The sequence below is a fragment of the Populus euphratica genome, unplaced genomic scaffold, assembly GCF_000495115.2.
Source record: "Populus euphratica unplaced genomic scaffold, PopEup_1.0 scaffold268.1, whole genome shotgun sequence".
Classification (NCBI taxonomy): domain Eukaryota; kingdom Viridiplantae; phylum Streptophyta; class Magnoliopsida; order Malpighiales; family Salicaceae; genus Populus; species Populus euphratica.
The window spans coordinates 280,513-300,362 of NW_011500025.1; the positions used below are offsets into that span (position 1 = coordinate 280,513).

At 34.8% G+C, this 19,850-nt stretch overlaps 3 protein-coding genes across 14 annotated transcripts in view; 1 reads left to right on the forward strand and 2 right to left on the reverse strand.

Moving 5' to 3' along the window:
• Positions 1-6,423, forward strand: part of LOC105142123 (MACPF domain-containing protein At4g24290-like) — a 7,636-nt gene extending 1,213 nt beyond the window's left edge. For 2 of the 3 annotated variants that reach the window (XM_011049617.1, XM_011049616.1), the window contains exons 3-8: positions 402-640; positions 2,925-3,126; positions 4,024-4,092; positions 4,207-4,393; positions 4,673-4,839; positions 5,452-6,423. In XM_011049617.1, the coding sequence (XP_011047919.1) occupies positions 402-640; positions 2,925-3,126; positions 4,024-4,092; positions 4,207-4,393; positions 4,673-4,839; positions 5,452-6,144 (1,557 nt within the window). In that variant the 3' untranslated portion in view covers positions 6,145-6,423. The remainder of the gene's footprint in view (positions 1-401; positions 641-2,924; positions 3,127-4,023; positions 4,093-4,206; positions 4,394-4,672; positions 4,840-5,451) is intronic. The other variant, XM_011049619.1, reaches the window with a different exon arrangement.
• Positions 6,424-7,078: 655 nt separating this feature from the next.
• LOC105142122 (pentatricopeptide (PPR) repeat-containing protein) lies at positions 7,079-13,586 on the reverse strand. Of its 9 annotated transcripts, XM_011049609.1 has the most exons (5): positions 11,023-13,586; positions 10,127-10,294; positions 7,595-8,707; positions 7,428-7,465; positions 7,079-7,340 (listed from the first exon to the last, which is right to left on the reverse strand). In XM_011049609.1, exon 1 carries the CDS (start codon positions 13,518-13,520, stop codon positions 11,121-11,123), a length of 2,400 nt encoding a protein of 799 aa, XP_011047911.1. In that variant the 5' UTR covers positions 13,521-13,586; the 3' UTR covers positions 7,079-7,340; positions 7,428-7,465; positions 7,595-8,707; positions 10,127-10,294; positions 11,023-11,120. The 9 variants fall into 9 exon arrangements, with proteins under 9 accessions (XP_011047911.1, XP_011047908.1, XP_011047910.1 ...); XM_011049606.1 differs by having other exon boundaries at positions 7,079-8,707; XM_011049611.1 differs by lacking the exons at positions 7,079-7,340; positions 7,428-7,465; positions 7,595-8,707 and adding an exon at positions 9,182-9,256.
• A 1,965-nt stretch (positions 13,587-15,551) lies between these two features.
• On the reverse strand, positions 15,552-18,593 carry LOC105142121 (uncharacterized). Of its 2 annotated transcripts, none has more exons than XM_011049604.1 (3): positions 18,438-18,593; positions 16,100-16,521; positions 15,552-15,810 (listed from the first exon to the last, which is right to left on the reverse strand). In XM_011049604.1, the coding sequence occupies exons 2-3, from the start codon at positions 16,391-16,393 to the stop codon at positions 15,676-15,678; spliced, it is 429 nt and encodes a 142-aa protein (XP_011047906.1). In that variant the 5' UTR covers positions 16,394-16,521; positions 18,438-18,593; the 3' UTR covers positions 15,552-15,675. The 2 variants fall into 2 exon arrangements, with proteins under 2 accessions (XP_011047906.1, XP_011047907.1); XM_011049605.1 differs by lacking the exon at positions 18,438-18,593 and adding an exon at positions 17,084-17,664.
• Positions 18,594-19,850: the final 1,257 nt, after the last annotated feature.

Genomic DNA, 19,850 nt, shown 5'->3' on the forward strand with positions numbered 1-19,850 from the left:
TGCACTCCTCTCTTTCCCCTGCATTGTTGTAATCCACATGTCATTTGAACTGGCTCACTTAAATTGCTGTTGCATTGCCTCTTTTATATTACCTTTTCTTCTAGTTAAAACCTCTCGACTCAATGAACTGTAATAAAAGTTTCTCCAGAGATCAGTTTTTTCTACATATTTGCATAGCTAATGGGATGAGTTGTGATGAGGTTTTCATTCTTGCTGTTTGTCAAATATTTAACATGCAGTTCAATATACTGGATTAGGTTGTTGGAAGGGCAGTATGCTTGTTCCTTTTGTTTTACATGCCTTACGTGACAACAGAATATGACAGAGAAGGATATCATGTTTGTGGGTTTCTTTTTCTTTCCTATTTCTCATCGTCTCCACTTTTCCTTGCTTTCTTCCAGATGTCAGAGCAGTTCAACCAGGAATTGTCTTTGACTGGAAAAATTCCCTCAGGTCTTTTCAATGCCATGTTTGAATTCTCAAGTTGTTGGCAGAAAGATGCTGCCAACACTAAAACCCTTTCTTTTGATGGAGTGTTCATTACGCTCTATACGGTTGCCTTAGAGAAGTCTCAGATGGTACTTCGTGATCATGTTAAGAAGGCTGTCCCATCAACATGGGATCCTGCTGCATTAGCAAAGTAAGTTTTTTATATTTTAATTTTCAATCAAATTGTGAGATTGCAGTCATTGTTCATGCCTCATCTGAGAGACAGCTTGTTTTGATTGTGATAGTGACTTCTATTATAAACTCTTGATATCCAATAGAACCTTTTTTGTTTTTAATAAATATCCATGATTTTGCTATTTTTGTGTCATCAGAATCTCTGAAACTTAAAATGCCATGCACTGATTTTATCTTATATGGCAATTTCATACAACGGTGATGTAATTAATTGGATGTGTGACTCTATAGCATATGTTTTCTTTTTATAGAAGATTGAGCCCATAAAGTAGGGTTAATTGGGAAGGAAAAAAAATGAAAAGGAGAGGAAGAACGGGAAGAGAAAAATGAGCAAAGCAGCTCTTCTAAATCAAACCCAAATCAATATGCTAGAGAATCTGTCCATTACATTCATAGCATTCCTACTTGTAAAACTGAAAGATGGGTTATGGCATGTGAAATGTGAAATTAAAACTTATCAATAAAGAGATTCTAAACATCTTGGAAGATCTGGAGAACCCAAAGATAATATAAGTCCTACATTTTCACCAACATTTGTTCTTTCCCACCAAAATTTGTAAAAAAGAAGAAGCTTATAGCTCATCCAAGGTCATCTTGTAAATGTGGGTTTGCTTTCTTGTTTTTTTTCATTCTCTTTCATAATGCAAGAAAAAATCATTCAGGTACGGCATTAGTATGACTGACACTTTTTTTAAGCTAGTGCATATCTGAAGAGATGCTATATTTATCTTTTGTTGAACCTTGAGATATCAGAGTACAATTGCTTGAGTCCTTGTTAAAACTCTACATATCTACTGGATCAAATATGCACTAGCTTAAAATGAGGTTTTAGTTAAAAACTCTCTACCTGCTCCCTCAAGTAATCTCTTATTGAAATTAATTAAGTAGTTTTTCAAATCTACTGTAATGCCAGTCTTAGAGGCTTCATATTTTCACTATAATAAAAGGAGTTTTTTTCAGTTTAAATGCAGTGACCTAATTAAGTAACCTTTTATTAAATTGGTTATGTAAAATTTTAGAGTTCTACTGAAACATCAAAACCAGTCGCAAGGAAAGCATACTAAAGAGCACCAGGAAAAGGAAGTATTTCATAGATTGTGAAAAGTTCAATTTAGAGTACAGAGGATATCAATGTTGTATTACCTTTAAAAACACCATTAACAGTTTATAAACTGTGAAATCTCAAATTGCTAATTGCAAAGGCTTCTATGGAGAGAGGGGTGAAGATCCTGTTTTGTTATATTGTCAAACATCCCTAATGAATCCTGATTGTCTACTTTGCTTCAAGCGGTAATTTTGTTGTTAAAAAAAAAACTAACTATGAATTTTTGGATTTATTTCAGTTCACACTGAACAAGATAATTTAGAAAAGGGGCATGAGATTAATTAAACATATAAGATAGCATGTGAAGAAAATGGGCTTGCTAATATCGTTCTCTACTCTCTCAAATGTCTGCAATTCTTGTCAACAGCCTTGTATAGCAAGTAATGTGTTCTGCATTTTGACCAACTTGTGTGGCGTTAACTTTTAAGAATTTGCCACCACCCTCTGAAAGAAGAATCTTAAATGGATACTTTTGCTGGCATGCTTCTATGTCATTGCCTTGTTGCACAACGCATGAATGACTGGACCTTCAAATTCTTGTCTCCAGTGCAACACATCAACAGCTTGGCTGCATTTCATAATGAGTTGCAAGCGTCCTATCTTGCATAATGCAATCGAATTTCATTTTCCAGTGGAGATATTCATGGCCAGTCCTTGTCATAACAGCAGCTGTGCTTTTATAAATAAATGTACAGTATTTATAGGACAGAATTTGATAAGTTCCTACTGATAACAATGTGGTGAATGATGGACCTGAGCATGGATGCCATGGTTGATATGGTTTAACGCAATTCAAGCTCAACAGTTTTATTCTAAGTTCACTCTTCTCTGTTAAATTTGTCACTAGGATTTGTGTTTGTTTGTGTTTCAGAGAAACTGTTACTACCTTGGCTCTTTTTCCTTTTGTGGGATTGTGGTTGCAGTCTGTACTGGTTGAAATGCATGTATTTCGTTTCCATTCGTAAAATTCTGCTTTATATATTGATGTAAATATGTTTAAAGTGTTTTTTTCCCCTCTCTGTCCTTTTTCTGAAGGCATGTAGAAAAAATTGCTTCCCATTTGAAAAAAAAAAAAAGTGTGCTGCCCTAAGTTTTTAAATCAAACTGGAATTTGAAAATATGCTTGTTGTTTCAGGTTTATTGAGACATTTGGCACTCATATCATTGTTGGTGTCAAGATGGGTGGGAAGGACGTAATATATATGAAACAACAACATTCATCAACTCTTCAACCAGCTGATCTACAGAAGAGATTAAAGGAGATGGCAGATAGGAGGTTTTTAGATATGAATGGACAGTATGGCATGGCTTCTGAGCAAGTAGACCAGAATAACAAGGTTTGTGATTAGTTTGCCCATATGGCATGGCCCATCAACTTTTTTTATATATATATAATTTGGAATCCAAGCATTTAACATGTGATCTGATTTTTGAAATCCTACAATCTGATTCTTACATGTAGATCTAACTTTCTGATCATCACATAACTAAAATACATAAAATTTTATTAGAAATTCTGATGTCATGCTTATTTGATGAACTTTATTCCACAATCACAATCCACTCTGTAGTGTCATGGGTTTCCTTGAATACTTGGATGCTATGGTATATTGGGTTCTCCTTCATGATCATAGTTGAGCTTCTGCTCTTGACTAATTATGGATTAGGCTGGTAGGTTGTATTTCTAATCCAAATATGTAAAGGAGATTATGAATGTCTTTGAAAACATTTGGATTTGGGAGATGAAGTGCACAACAGAAGTGTTGTCTGGTGTTAACACACGAGATGTTGATCACAATTAGATTTGTCAAGGGAAAAAACTTGTAGAATGAGGTGTGCAGTAGCTTGATTTCAGAGATTAGACGGAAGAAAAGGTATCCACTATAGACCACTATGGTCTTCTTGGCTGCAAAACAACAAAACCCGTTGTCAAACAGGAACGTAATGGCATTATAATTTTTTATTACATAGCAGTTGTTATATAACAGCAGTCTTTTGATTCCATGGCATTGAGGCCTGTGCTAATGGAGCAAACCATTTGACATGAAGTGCCAAAATTGAAACTGTCACTGGAGTGCAAATGATCTCTAAATTGCCATTATATCAGCAAAACATTATTTGCCTGTGGGGTTTCTATGTAAATAACATGTAAACCACAAGAGTGTGAGCACACTCAATTGTCGTATTTGTTTATTATAATTTCAAGGCATCTTATCCAAACAATTTTGCTTCAGCTTGGAATTAGGGAGCAGAGGCTAAGGTTTGCCGATACCAATCCATCAAGCTCGTATTCTCACAAGGAGGTAGTGTCCCTGATATGCTTGTCAAACTCATCTGCTGAAATATTTTGAAGATCTCTAGGGTTTTCTTTGGCAAAAATTATAATTTTGATTGTTATTGTCTAATGACTGATGCAGGATATTGTAAGAATTTACAAGAGAAGAGGTGGATGGGATAATGGGATCTTATCCCATACTGAATGGTTGCACAGTGTTCAATCTGAGCCTGATGTTATCTCAATGTCCTTTATCCCGGTTACCTCTTTGTTATATGGTGTCCCAGGGAGTGGATTCTTGAGCCATGCCATAAATCTCTACTTACGATGTGAGTGAAAAATGTTCTGAAGTTTGTAACTTCATTGTATTGTGTTTTGCTTTAGTGTTAATAGTGATCAAATTATGTATGGATAGTTATTTGTTTGGTTTTAGTAAAAAATTGCTTGCTTATCAGTACATTCTTTTTCCGGGCTTTGCAATCTTTTTGCCATGAGTTCATTGTGATATTGTCATGTTTTTCATTGTATCTTCATTACTGTTCTTCTATTGCTGCTATTCATTTGTACTCATTAGAAATGACTTCTGTTTTTCTGCTAATGCATACCAGATAAGCCTCCAATTGAAGAGCTACACCAGTTTTTGGAATTTCAGCTGCCTAGGCAGTGGGCACCAGTGTTCAGTGAACTTCCCTTGGGGCCACAGCGGAAGCAACAAAATACAGCTTCATTACAGTTCAGTCTCATGGGGCCAAAGCTTTTTGTGAACACCACTCCGGTAAAGCTTCTCTCACCTGCTCAAATTGTTGTTTTCAATTGGATTTACTAGATACCTTAAACCATGATCGTCTCATGTGCATATGCCGAGTATTACTTATTGCCTTCAACCAGTAAAGATCTAATATGATGATGTTGTATGGTTTCATGTAAGAAAATAGAATGTCCAAGTAGTGCTATATCCATAAGGTCTATCTATCCGAAGTTATTCTGGTTGATGAGGATCCCAGATGTCAAATATTTGCTGTGTGCATTCCCTATACCATAAATCTGGGTATAACTATATAAATCTGTTAGATATAGCTTTTTCAATATTTTTATCTTTCTCAGTTTGTCAGTGCTGCCATAGCACAACTGCATTCTTCAATCAAGAATTTTAATATCACATCAAAATTTCTTCCAATACTTCTTGAGAAAATTTCACAGATAAACCAAGTAACCCAATTCATTTCATTTTCTTGTTACCAGCGGTTTTCAGGCAAAGTAAAATAACTCGAACCATCTAACATTCCTCCATTCAATGATGGTGCAGAATGCCAAAAATGGTGATGGTTCTGCTGTGAATTTGTTTTCTGCTAGCTTCTGATTTATAATTCATTCATTTGTCTGATAGGTTGATGTGGGCAAGAGACCTGTGACTGGCCTTAGGCTTTATCTAGAAGGTAAAAGGAGCAATCGCTTAGCCATACACTTGCAGCACCTCTCGTCTCTTCCAAAAATCTTCCAACTTAAAGATGATTCAAATGGTAATGCCAACCAAGAATCCTATGAACGCAAATACTATGAGAAAGTTCAGTGGAAGCATTTTTCTCATATCTGCACAGCCCCTGTCGAGTCAGATGAAGATCTTTCTATAGTAACTGGAGCTCAGTTACAAGTTATGAATTCCGGGTTTAAAAATATTCTCTTTTTGCGACTTCGGTTTTCAACTGTGTTGGGAGCTGTATCCGTGAAGCAACCAGAGTGGGACGGATCGCCAGGGTTGGCACGCAAGTCCGGCCTCATATCAACCTTAATCAGCCATCACTTCACATCAGTGCAGAAGCCACCTCCACGGCCTGCTGATGTAAATATAAATTCAGCTGTATACCCTGGTGGTCCTCCTATGCCATCTCAAGCCCCTAAGCTTCTCAAGTTTGTGGACATAACAGAGATGACTAGAGGGCCACAAGAAACTCCTGGCTATTGGGTTGTTTCTGGGGCAAAACTAGCAGTCGAGAAGGGCCGGATTTCTCTCCGGGTTAAGTATTCGTTATTGACTCAGGTATTATCTGATGATGACGATGATGTCGAAACAGAGCACTAAAGGATTTTGTACTCCCCCTACGATGAAGACAAAATACAAGTCCAAAAATGAATCGAAACACTGGGATTGGAAGTGGTAGGAGGTAAATTGTTGTTGTAAAAGCGTGTTCACCACCAATTCTTTTGCCTGTAATGTAAGTATGCTTCCGCTGTAGATTCATCAATTGGCGAGTTCAATATGGTTACAAGTTCTTTATTAGCTAGGGTTGGCAATCAGACTCATCTGTTGTATGATGATTATAGTTATTAAATGTAGCCTGGCTTAGCAGGTTGATCCGATCTCGAACCTGATTAATCGGTCAAGTTTTTAATGATTTTGTTAAACTAGATTTAAATTTGATTGGTTCAAGGTAAAACATTTTTGTTCTAATAGAAACAATCAACTTGAATTTATTGACCACGAGTTGCAATATATTTTTAAAAGGTAAAAAGGATTGTGGAGTTGTGTGGTGAACAAGTTTCTTAAATTTTTTTGTTACTTTAAATTTATGGTAATTCAAATAAAATGGTCGGTAGCTTTTACAGAATTCAAACAATTAAAGTTACTTTTATTTGAACAATTGAAAAAATACAGGTCATCTTTTGATTTTGTTTAGTGTTTATTTTAGCTTAGAAAAAATATAGTTTATATTTTTATTAGAAATATAAAACTAAAATTATTAAATCCAACTTCATCCAACAAATAACTTTGTTCAATATAAAAATTATAAAATAGATGAATCAACTTAAATCAATTAAAACATCATTTTAATTTTTTTAAAAAGTTAAACCGACATCATTTTACTTTCTAAAAATCAAACTAGATTTTAATTCAATTTCAACCAAGTTAATCGATCAAGATCACGTCAAAGCATGTGAACACTAGGTTGATTTTTTTGACACCTAGTCTTAGTTAGGGTCAAGAGCATAACAAGTTTAACAAGCATGAATAAAACTGATATTTAAAGCCCTTCTGTTGGCTATGAAAATGATACCAGTCATCTAATAGTGTAAAATATGTTGATTACTTGGAGATACTTTTAATAGAAATAGCTGCATCCTTACCATTACTATCAGCTTCATCAATATTATCAGTAGTAGTTGTTGCAGCAAAATACTGTAGATTCAGATGGAGAACCTACACAATCTTCACAACCACATATACATCAATGAATTTGGACATCAAAAAAATCTGCAACTCCAACTCTAGGCCGCAAACTGCAAGATTTCTTTACAAGAGACGGAATTAGGAGGAAAAAAAAATGATCAGTAAAATGTACAACTAATCATCATATAACATCGAACCTGTTGGAGAAACTAAACGAGCAAAGGTGCTGGTATCACTGCTTGGTTCACGCGAGAAAGAAATAGAAATGGTATCACTGTTTCTGAAACCATGAACAGAAATTGCATCATAGCAAAGCAGTGGAGATCCATAACAAGACAGAAGAACCTCTCTGGTAGACACTTACATGGGCATCGGTGGCTTCACAACCACTACAAGATCAGAGGAAATCGGAACAGGCATTTCTCAAGTAAAGATTTTCTTCGAAGTGGGTAATATGGCATTTTGTTTCACACGGATCGGGAAAAAAAGGAATAGCTGCAATAACGTGAAAGAACACCCAGACACCAACTCATACAGGCCATATTGCAAAGATCATGATGAGTTGCATGAGAGAGACAGCCAGACAGCTCAGATTCTATCTTGTTCATCCATGATGTCAACCGATATCATCTTTCTGGACAGCAAAATTTACAGGAACATATATGCATGTTGGCAGCAACTGTTCCTCTGAGTCTCAGCAGACGCTTTCTTCTGTTCATGTTTTTTCATTTGCCAAATCTACATGAGTCAAATCATAGCACCAGCTTTAGTTATTATTCACGTCAGTTTCATCTAAAGACTCAATCAAGCTCTATCAATGGAAAACATGGAGAAAGGTCACCTACTACCAAACAAAAGGTCCAAAACCCTAGTTCCAGAAAGTGCATCCCAAAGATAGTTCAGGGCAATAACAGTCAATTGTTAGCTAATGATATGCCATTTGCGAACTGCACATGTAAGAGACTATAAAGTCACTTGTCAAAGAGATTCAAGCATCTTGATTAAGAGTTCCCCACATGGTGAAAGGGGTATTGATGCATAGTTGATGTGACAATGATATGTGTAGAACCTTAATTAAACTCATCAAATAAAAAAATAATTTTGATTCAATGCAAAATATTGCAGATAAAAAAAAGATTTGAAATCCATTACAGAGGAGAATACCTGGCATGCTCAAAACACAAAGCACAGAACAATACTTAATTTTATCCCTTTGAGCCTGACAGTGCTGTATCTCATCCTCAGCCATACTCCTTGAAACAGTTGTTGAAAGCTTTATTCCTTGACTTGCACCATTTTTGTTACTTTTCACACTGTCACTGAAATGCTGTGCCTGGACATTGTTCAGTGAACACATAGAGACCTTTGAATTTGCTAAGATAATCATCATGCCCGACAAACACCCATGGTGATGCATCTTATGAACGCAACAGCTTTCCATGATTCTTTTTCTGGAGCCCTGGAACAGAATCTGTCACTGCAGCACGGGGATAACTTTTTTTTATCACATATTAAGGATTTATTTACATTAATTAAATAAATTATCATGGGCAGTTTTGGTTATTTGGTGTTGTTTCGTTATTCTTCATTAGAAAAGGTAAATAACACAAAATAGTTGAAGTATAAACCAGATAAGAATATGAGAAAAAAAGCGAAGTCTCAGATACCTTGTGTTTCAACTACGTTGGATTCATCAAATTAGTAGAAATGCTTGACAACAGAAAATCTCTAACAAAACTAAATGCACATAATTGAAAGATAACTACTTCATCTCTTGACAAAACCAAATGCACATAATCGAGAAACAACTACTTCATCTCTTGTATTTAAAGCTTTATGGTGCTTTTGCTTGAAAAAAAATGGAGCTTGCCATGAGTTGATTCATTAAAGGAGATAAGTAGAGAAAGAAGTAGCAGAAGCATTGTGCCAGAAGCTTATTCCAGTAATACTGTCCTGTTTCTTTCTTCCGTTTACTTGTGCAACATCAACAAGGCAGGTTTTCAATTCTTAACATGCTACCCTCTCCCTGCCAAGTGGATTGAGTGGTATGCATATGGTGTCAACTAAAATGCCAAAAAAGGAAACAAAGTCGTCCTTCTCTGCAGATGAAATAGTAAATTATACTAAAAAGTCATCCTTCCCAACAGCTGAAACAACCTAGAGAAATACTAAAGAAATAGAGGATTTGATTTTCAATGATGGAAATATAGGAAATAGGAAAAAAAAAAAAAACACACAAAAAAAGGTATAGGAATGTAACCTTGCCATGAAATACTCGCAACATTATGATGCTTTCAGTGATATAACCTGATTATTAGTTTCCATAAATAGATTGAAAATCCAGATGAACTTCAGTCAGGATCATGCAGGTAGATTAATAATACTACCAAATCCGTTTTCAATGTTCGTTTGTTTTTTCTCCAAGTAATTCTTGTCGAGAGATATATGCTATCCTGTTACCTGCAGATAGGAGCCATAAGGGCAGGGCCTAAGGGACAAGTCATTTCATCTAGTAAACTGTTGTAGCTTGTGCACTATGGAAGAAACGTTTTGAGGATCTAAGCAGATATCAAAGCCAAAATGAGCCATTTATTATGAAAGCTTTGGTGTTTGATTGGAATACTGAATCATTGTTCTCTTCTTTAACATTTAACAAGCAGAATAGCAATATGCTTCAACAAACATGATACTTGGAAAATAGCTAAGTTTCATGTGCAGCTTATTCACTGAAAACTTGATAAGGTAATGATTTAGAAGGGATCTTATGTGTGGCATATAATTTGTGGGTTGAAAATTTTCTAACACTGGAAATTCTTGTCATGGTTCAAGTAGAGGAAATAGAGCAAAGTATTTCTAACTGATAGAGCATCATATCCTATATTAAAAAAGAATTTACCTCTTTTGGAAATTCAAGTGTAGGTCCATGGTTCTTCTAAAAATCAAAAGGTCTTGTTCATCTAGGAATAGTTGTCCAGTTTAGATATCTCGGTTTGCGGTTTTTGGGCTCTAAGTTACCAGTGATTTTTTAATAAAACAATGGCAGACTTGTAACCTTAGCATGTTCCTGCAAAACAGTAGTATCTTGCTAGTGTTCAGATTTATTATGAGGTTTAGCTTCTATTTCGAGTTTTGGTTCATTTTTTATTAGATTCTATAGTTTTTAGTCTTTAATAAGTCCTTCCTGTTTAGTTGCTCTCTGCTTATAACAGTCTATTTAGAAGTCCCAGTCTAAGTGTTTCCAGAAGTCCTATTCCATATGATGCCCATATATATATATATAGGTGTTCGGGGCAGCTTGGGAGCCCCTCGACTAATCGCACAGGACTTGAAGTTAACGACCATGTAAGCTTTTAATGGTCCTGAGAGGACTCGAACTCGTTACCACTAGGGAGCAAACCCAAGGCCTGATGATATTTATATACAAGAGTAATGGTATAAAACTGTGATCTGATATTTTCATTTCTGTGGTTTCTTTTTCTATTTTCTTCCCTTGGGCCTCCTCTTTTGCTATAGCTAGACTGCCTCAGGCTACTGCTCACAACTAAATCTAAACTCCACACCAGCCCATTATATTATCTTATAAACCATCTAAATATCAATATCAATCTCTTCTAAAACAAAACCCTAATGAATCCAATTGCATGCACATCAGACTCTAATCCTCATTCTCAACTGAAACATGATTAAAAACACTCAATATTCCCAAGTTGTCTGCATCACTAAGCTAGTAAGTTATCCATATAAATCAAGGGAAGCTGGAAACAAGATGCTGAAATACAAGTAAATGTTTACCTACTGCATAGCTGCCATCACATAGCCGGTAAGGGAAAAGCAGATTCTGTAGGCTTTTGACCATAGATGCGCTATTGGGACCTGCAAAACTTCCATCCTTACCAGAAATCTCCACAATTGCAAATTCCATCCTTGAAATGATGAAATCGATTTGCATCTCTAATTGTTATGTCTCTCTTAGTTACCAAAGAAATAAATTTAATAGCAGTGTGGCAATCACCACAAACTCGCAAATTCTTAGTTACTAAGATATGCTTGTCAGGGCTCAAACTAAGAATTCCAAATGCAATAGCTAGTTTCTCGCTGTGATAAAGAAGGATTTGTTCCTTCTCCTCTTCCTCGACATCTTGGAAGACAAAGCTAGATTCTGCTTGGTAACCCAACCTTTTCATCTCCACCAGTAGTTCATCAAGTTTGTTGCTTATTTGTGCCAGCTGTGGGTGGGACCTATATCCACCACCATGAAATGTATGGACAACCCCACTTATCTCAATCCAGCTGCATCCAGGACTTTTCTCAAAACCCTGTTCCTTCTGTGTGAACCTAACCTGTGCTGCATCGTCCCATCTCCCAACAGCACTATACATATTGGATAGGAGAACAAAATTCCCAGTACTTTCAGGTCCAAGCTTCTGAATTTTCTTTGACACTCCTTCCCCTAGTTCAACATTCTTATAGACTCGACAAGCAGAAAGCAGGGCACCCCATACACGAACATCAGGCTCAAGTGGCATCTTTTCAATGAAACTGTGCACCTCTTTGAAAAGCCCAGCCCTGCTCAGAAGATCAACCATGCATGCATAATGCTCCATTCTGGGGATGATTCCAAAATCTTGAGTCATGGCATTAAACCAGTATTTGCCTTCTGCAACAAGTCCCGAATGGCCACAAGCAGATATGAGACAAATGAAAGTCACATCATCTGGTTTTAAACCTTCGGACTGCATGCTGTCAAACAACAATAGTGCTTCCAATCCAATCCCATGAATACCATATGCAATTATCATGGTATTCCATGACACAATGCCCCGCTTATGCATCCTATCAAAAACTTTCCTAGCAGTGTCAATCTTCCCACATTTTGCGTACATATCAATAAGAGCATTACAAATCATGGTATCAGCTATAAATCCGCAAACGATTGCATAGCAATGGCTGCAAGACCCATAATGTAAAGCAGCCAAATGAGCACAAGCTGGCAGAACACTAGCCATGGTTACCTTTTCTGGGTTTATCCCAGACAACTGCATCTTGAGGAACATTCGCAAACCCTCTTCAGAATTACCATTTTGAACATAGCCTGAAATGATAGCAGTGAACGAAACTGCATCTCTTAAATCCATTTCATTAAAAAACCTCATTGCACCATTGATAATCCCACACTTGGCATACATTGAAAGTAAAGTATTTCCAACCATCAAATCCAAAACAAATCCTGACTTTATCGCGTAACAATGCAAGCAACTTCCCATGCTTAAATCAGTTAAATTTGCACAAACTCGAATAACAGTGGCAAGAGTTACCGCTGACAGAACAATTCCATCATCCTTGAGCATCAACAACTGACAAAATAGTTCCAATGCCTCCCTCATAAAATCACACACAACATATGCACCGACCATAGCACTCCAAGTCACCTCATTCTTGACAATACCCATCATGTCAAAAATTCTCCTGGCATATTCTATGCACTGACATTTCCCATACACATCCAAAATCCCAGTTCCTACCACCACATCGCCAACGAAGCCCCTCCTAATACAAAACCCATGAATTTCCTTTACATGTCTCAATGAATTCACTTGAGCGACAGCAGGAAGGACACCAACAATTGTTGATGAATTAGGACTCACATCATTTTGCATTTGAACAAGCAGTCGTGCTACCTCATCATAGGAACCGTCATGTAAAGAAAACCCTGAAATCATCGAATTCCACGCAACAACATCCCTTTTATGCATTTTATCAAACACTTCTTTTGCATCATCCAAACACCCACATTTAGCATAAAAATCAACCAAAGCGGTGGAAACATAGACATTAGATTCAAGACGAAGTCTTTTGATGTCCAAATGAATCTCTCTTCCTTCACTCGATTCTTTTAGAGCCGAACACGCTTTGAGAACAGAAGGGAAGGTGAACCTGTTGGGTGTGATACCATAACCCAACATTTTATAGTACAAATCAATGGCCTCTTCATAGGGACCATTCCAAGCATAAGCTCTTATCAATAAATTCCATAAAACAACATTATTGGGTCTATGGGGCATTTTATCAAACACATGGCGTGCGATTTTAAGTTCACTGCAAGCTAAATATAAATCCACGAGTTTTTCGAATGGCACATCAAAATTTGTAAGATTGGTTTCGTGGGTTCTGTGTAGGCATTTGAGCAGATGCTGATGGATCAGCTTGCCTCGAAACAGAGATTTTGATTGAATGCAGGATTCCAGGAGGACTGTGCAATATTCAAGGCTCAGGCGCGTTCTCACCTGCATGCCCTTCCCTTCCTCTCTTCTGCGCCAATACAAAATTCACAGATTTTACTAGATTTGGATTAATTGTACGATTCAATCCCTCGATATATATATATATATATGATTAGTCCCTCAACTAGGAAATGCTTCTGATCCGATCCCTCAGTTTAGTTATTGAACTCATGAAGATCTTAAAATTGCACCTCCTTCCATGCTTCCTTTAAGTTTTGAATTTTGAGGGCATGACCATTAAAAATGATACAACATGTATCATATGGAAAAACTGATAAGAGGAGTGATAATTTTATGATTTCTTTCTGTAGTTTAAACGTGGATAATTTTTTTTTAAATTAAAATAGCTCAATATATAAAAATCAAGTTGAGAAATATACGGAAATAGTTGGGCTGAAAATGAAATACATCTTCGATATCACTGTATATTATATTAGGATTTTTTGGGATAATTTTGTTGATCTTAGATTAATGAAATTGGAATAAAATAATAATATATTAGGAAATATATAATCATGAATGAAAAAAAGGGATAAAAAAAGTTTGGTGTGTGAAATTACCACTTAGCCTAAAAAACAAGTTATGCTAATAGTTTAATTCTATTAAAGAAGGGCGAGAGATAGATACAACGAGAAAAAATAAAAACGCTTAATAAAATAATTTTAAAAAGAAGAAAGATATTTTTGTTATTTTTTATGAATTTAAACACGATTAAATACTATTAATAAATACAAGATTCCCTTCTGGACCCGATAGGATTGAAATGCTAATAAATGCTAATTATTGAATTTACTTGATGGAAGAGTGGAGATATAATCTTGAGCATTTTAAATTAAATAAGCATAAATATATAATTTTTATTAAATATATAATTAAGTATAATATCTATTTAAAATATTTTTTCAGACATAGTTTTTAAACTCAACCTGGTAGTTAGCTTGGTTCAAGACCTGGATTTCAGGTTTTGACCAGGTCTATTTTTTAAAATCAAAATAATGTTATTTTAGTAAAAGAAAAGTCAATAAGTTGTAATTAGATTTTTAACTGGGTTTGTTGGATTAACCAGGTTGTCCCTGATTTTTCCTTTTCTTATTTTTTCTTAAATTTGGTTTTATTTTAGCCTCGAGTCAATCTGTTAGGCGAAGCCAAATTTCAAAATTATATTCTTAAAAGAATAAGATAATTCTTTGATTCTTTCTTTAAATTTAATATATGATAACTTGATTTATTTGATAGATCAAACTAAGATTTATTTTGATGTTTGAAAAAAAACATTTGTTTTGTCTTTAGAGAGTTGTGGAAGAATCCTATATAGGAGCGTTTAGGCTTAATTTAAAAGAGTTTTGTTTTTTGTTCTTTTTAGATTTGAAGCATGGATGAATGGGATTTAAAAATTTTTCAGAAAGCTTTTTTGTTTAAAGAGTTTATTTTGAAGAGATTTTGTATCTTTAAGAATTTTTTCCTCCTAAATTAAAGCTTTCTGTTTTTAGAAATTTATAAGGCCTCTCAAGTGTTTTTTAAATGCTATATGATATGATTTTATTGATTAATTTTTGTTAATGAAATCTTGCATTTATGACAAGATATTTTTAATATTTTATTTCAAGTATTGATCTTTCACTAGTTAAAAAATATATAAAAATTTATTTATTTTTTATGTTATTTATTTTAATTATTTTATATGAAAATAAAATAAAAATAATACATAATAAAATTTTAATCGGTAAAAAGTTTTTATTTATACAAGGAGTACCCATTTTATTTTGGAAACATCCAGTGAATGAACGAGTCCCTAAAACAAAACTTCATCTAATCGGTTATGGGCATGTATTTTTTAGAGGTTTTTATTGTATCATTCTACCCCTGTAATTCTTGCTGTGATGTAAGAAGTGGCTGTTACTGCTGGATCACTGTAGATTTTTCTTTGAATTGCCCCATCAAAGTAGCTTGGTTGGTAGAAAAGGGCCCCTTTCTTTTTTGATTTGTCAAGGGTGGTCAAATTCTCAAGTAACTGCCAGATTTTCATCAACTAATCCAATCTGGTAACAAAAGCCAACGAAATGAGCACTGCATAATTGTGATGAACCATTTTTATACTGGATTAGATACATAGTACAACAAAACATCTTCTACATGAACCAATGCAAGCATTACACCATGTTTTTCAAGTAATTTGCTCATGGGAAGGCCAATTTATCCTTTCTCTTGGACAAGGCAGAGGTGCTGGTTGGGCAATAAATGTAGGGTGTTGCTGTCCAGGCATCACCACTGAAAAATCTGATGCATAAGCTGCTGGAACCTGTTACCAAGCCAGGAACTTATTGTCATCAATCCGTAGAAGCATACAACTAGCTCTTACACATGCCACAGAAAAATACCCTGCAATTGCTTCTCTTTTTGGTCAAAAATTTGGAATGTTATAGTACATTATAACTCAAATGCTTCATAAAGTAGTTTCTCTTTTGTGTCTCGAGATATGGAGAAACCGAAGCTGCGTTTAGCTTGACAAAGCATAAAAAATTGATGTTTTTTCAAGTTAAATTAGTTTGAAATGTGGCATTGCCACGTGTAGACAAAAGGGCACTTACTGTTTGTGGATTTCTGAGTTTATGTAGTGGTCTTGATTCCGCAGAACGATTGGTGACTTCCTGAGGTGAGGAAAAAGGAGGAGTAGGCCGAAAGAGATGTTCAAAGATGGCCATTATCAGAAACATTGATACCAAGATTGCTGTTGCAACAAAACCAAAAGAAATCGCATTCATGGATGTCCCAAAACTTTTCCATGGAGCTTCCCTGTCAATTACTCCTGTTTGAGATGGTGCAGGGTCTGAACTTGTGTACATGTTCCATGGCTTTGATCTTTCAGAACCTAGTTCGTTCATAGTCCTCTGAAGGGAGATCGCGGGTAGTAACAACTCTGAAAATTATCAAATAAATGTAGACTTAAAAGCTTATTCAGACAGATTCAATTGTTGTTTCCTGTCTTTGGTCTTGTAGTCCGTCATTATCCCTGAGAAAGAAAATTTGTAAAAGAAAGCATTTGGAACATAAGAGAAAGAGACAATTGGGACAGAGGAGATTTATTTCCTGTTTTGAGATGATAGAAATTCACTTCAAAACCATTTTAGAAACAAATTTATTTTCATGTCTGTCTTTGTCTTTGTTCCTTCAACCAAATACATACCCGTTCTTTTTATTTCTATCTGTTTTGTCTTAGAACACTAACCAGACACAAACGCTCAATACGCACTAAGACTTGCAATGCGAAGAATGCCTGCCTATTGACTTCCATGAGCACACACAAGTTATAAATTGCCACAAAATAGTTGCAATCTATAAACAAAAGAGTACAGAGATAAAGATTAAACTAGGAAGACATGGTGAAAGTGATGCCACTTGTGAATTGTGATTCATTAGATGTGATGTCAAAGCTGCAAAAAAGGAAATAGCCATTGAAAATACCTTTAATTTCTAGCAAAAAAGCAACAACAAAAAAAACACCAGAAAATATAATTCTGATCAAAGAAGCTCACGCTAGAAAAATCAGTGACAAGGGGACAAAATTTTCATACTTGAAGACAATCAAGAGAAGGTGATGGGGAAGCAATTTGTGCAGATCTTCAGTGGCTGCTCTTCTAGTGGTGTGGCGAAACAGGTGCGATGCTAATCTGCTACACTACTGTGATAATAGCGGCATAGAGTGTTGCCTGGGAGGAGTTGGAAGGCATTTGGGTTGGTCCTGAGATGTAGGAGCATGCATTATCTAAGTCTTGAGGTCCTATAGGGTTGAAGGTGCCATGGAAAAACAAGACACCCACTCTTCTTAGAGAATAATTCAAGTCATTGCTGCTGCTGAGCCCAAGTAGCTTTATACCCCAATAGAAAATGTAAAGACAAAGTTATATCAGATACAGTTTTTTATGTTCATGATCTTGATGCCTTGCCTAACTTATTGAATACTATACCTTGTCTCAAGGAGTATACTGAGAAATCAAAAGCATGGGCCTCCATGTCTGGAGAGCCCAAAACAAGTGTGGTCTATTGGTGTCTTTAAAAACTTGTCTCCTTTTGAGTGCTTAATTACATTACATTAACCTTAACCCCACAATTAACCGACCTTCAAAGTTATTAAGTTTACCTTGGTATGTTAATTTAATGATTTATCAATCATAAACATGAGTTTATTTTAAAATTATATTAGATGTGAGTTAATTTTATTAATATATCGTATCAATTTATGACCAGATTAAAACCCAATTTAATTTTAAAAAAATCAAAATAAAATTGTTTTGAATTAATCAGGTTATTCTATTTGAGTCATGATACCGGCCGATTTAATAACTTTGCTTATGATTTATCTCTGATTATTGATGAGGCTGGCTGGAGTTTATGATTCATCAACTTCTAAATATATCATTAGGAACTAACAGATAATCACAACAACCAAGTGACGAACCATTGGTCAATTCTTCACATGATGGATGGTTATACCCATCATCAAGAACAATGCTGTATTAAGAAAAAAACACAGAGGGCAGTGCTGATGGAAATTCGACTATTGGCTTCTGGATTAAAGTTCTTAAAGCTCATCTTGATGGGATTACTCCCCAAGTGCCTAGCTCAAATCCAACGTGTAAGTATTGAGAAGTAATCATGGGAGAGGCAAAGCAATATCTCACATAATCTCCCTTTAAATAAAAGAAAGAAAAAGCTGCTGGGACATACACAAATAGGTTAAGTTAAATAAAGGCTGCTGCTGCTGCTGCTGCTGCAAGCTACATGTATAATTTAATTTGAAAAAAAAGCTTTGCTATTGAGCAAGGGCACGTGAACTAAGGCCAAGCATAAGATCAAGAACTTAAAGCAAGATGGAAGATAAATTAAGAGGGAAAGACAAAGAGAGAACCAATGTTTTTGAGATCTTACAACTATGCAGTACCATACTGCCATGATTTGAGAGAAGAAAGACATGGCTGTGTGCCCAAAAGAATAAATCTTGAAAAGACTGATGATCTCCACCACATTTACTTCTCGCATTGCCATCAATAAAAAATGAAATGAAATTGAACAACCTGTAGAGAGCAGCCCCACAACTTTTGTCAGAAACACAAAAGCCAAGTGCTATACTATTGGCAAACACCCCCTTCTTTTAACAATCTAATCTGAGGCTGTGTGTTTATTTGGTGCCCGCGGTAAAAACTATAATTCCACAAAAAAAAACAAACAAACATAGGAATGAAGTTTTTTTTCTTTTTGAAATGCATATAAATACTTATTTCATGATCAATTATTTAATTACACATGATATTATTATATTTATATCAATATATTTTTATTATTAATAAAAATTTAATTTATCTTTTATATCCATGTAATATTATATTAATGAATTTAGATTAATAATAAAGTTTATGAGATAAAAATACTTCACAAAGAAAATTGTAAAGTTGTTATAGTTATGAGATTCTTTACAAGATTCCTATTGCATTAAATCATTGTTTCTAAAATATTCCTAGTCGATACTCTCTTAAATACTGAATATTCATTAGATCTATAAAAATTGATACATATTATGTTTTTTTTTTTTAAAAAAAGGAAGCAGTTATTCTCGTGAGTTGAGGTATAAGGGATATGTAGAAATAATACGTATGTGCTTGTCATAAGATATGTACACTAAACTAGCTCGCATGATAATTTTATAAGGAGAGGTCATATATGTCTATGAAAAAGCTCACGTGATAGTTGTATAAGTGATTCTTAAACTTGAGATCACTAAATTATCTTATATAGATAATGTTATGTTTTGATTATATTACATGTTATCTTAATCGAGGTAACAAAATGACAGACATTGGATATGACATAAACTATATAAAGGTATTGATCAAGAGAGAATTCATTACTCTAAGTAAATTAAAAAAAATATTATATCTATTATGAAATAGTATTAACTTAGTTGGTTAAGGCAGAATAAGACTTAAAAAGAGTTTCAAATTTCATTTAAACAATTAATGACTATTAAATAGAGAAAAAACATGATTTAACATGGAAGATATACTTTATGCTTTAATGTTAAATAAGAATATTATTGATGAAAAACTATTAATTACACTAAGAAATCGGTTACTAAAATGTTAGTCAAATCACTAATGACTTTTTTAACATTTGAAAGATCATAACACATTGCTAGAAGATGCATCTGATCTTCAAATATAAATTAATCAATTAATCAATTCTTTAATTCTATTTAATTAGAATTACAATTTATATTTGGACCAACATATTAAGAACATAATGGGTTACACACACATTAAGAACTATTACTTTGAAATTAAACTG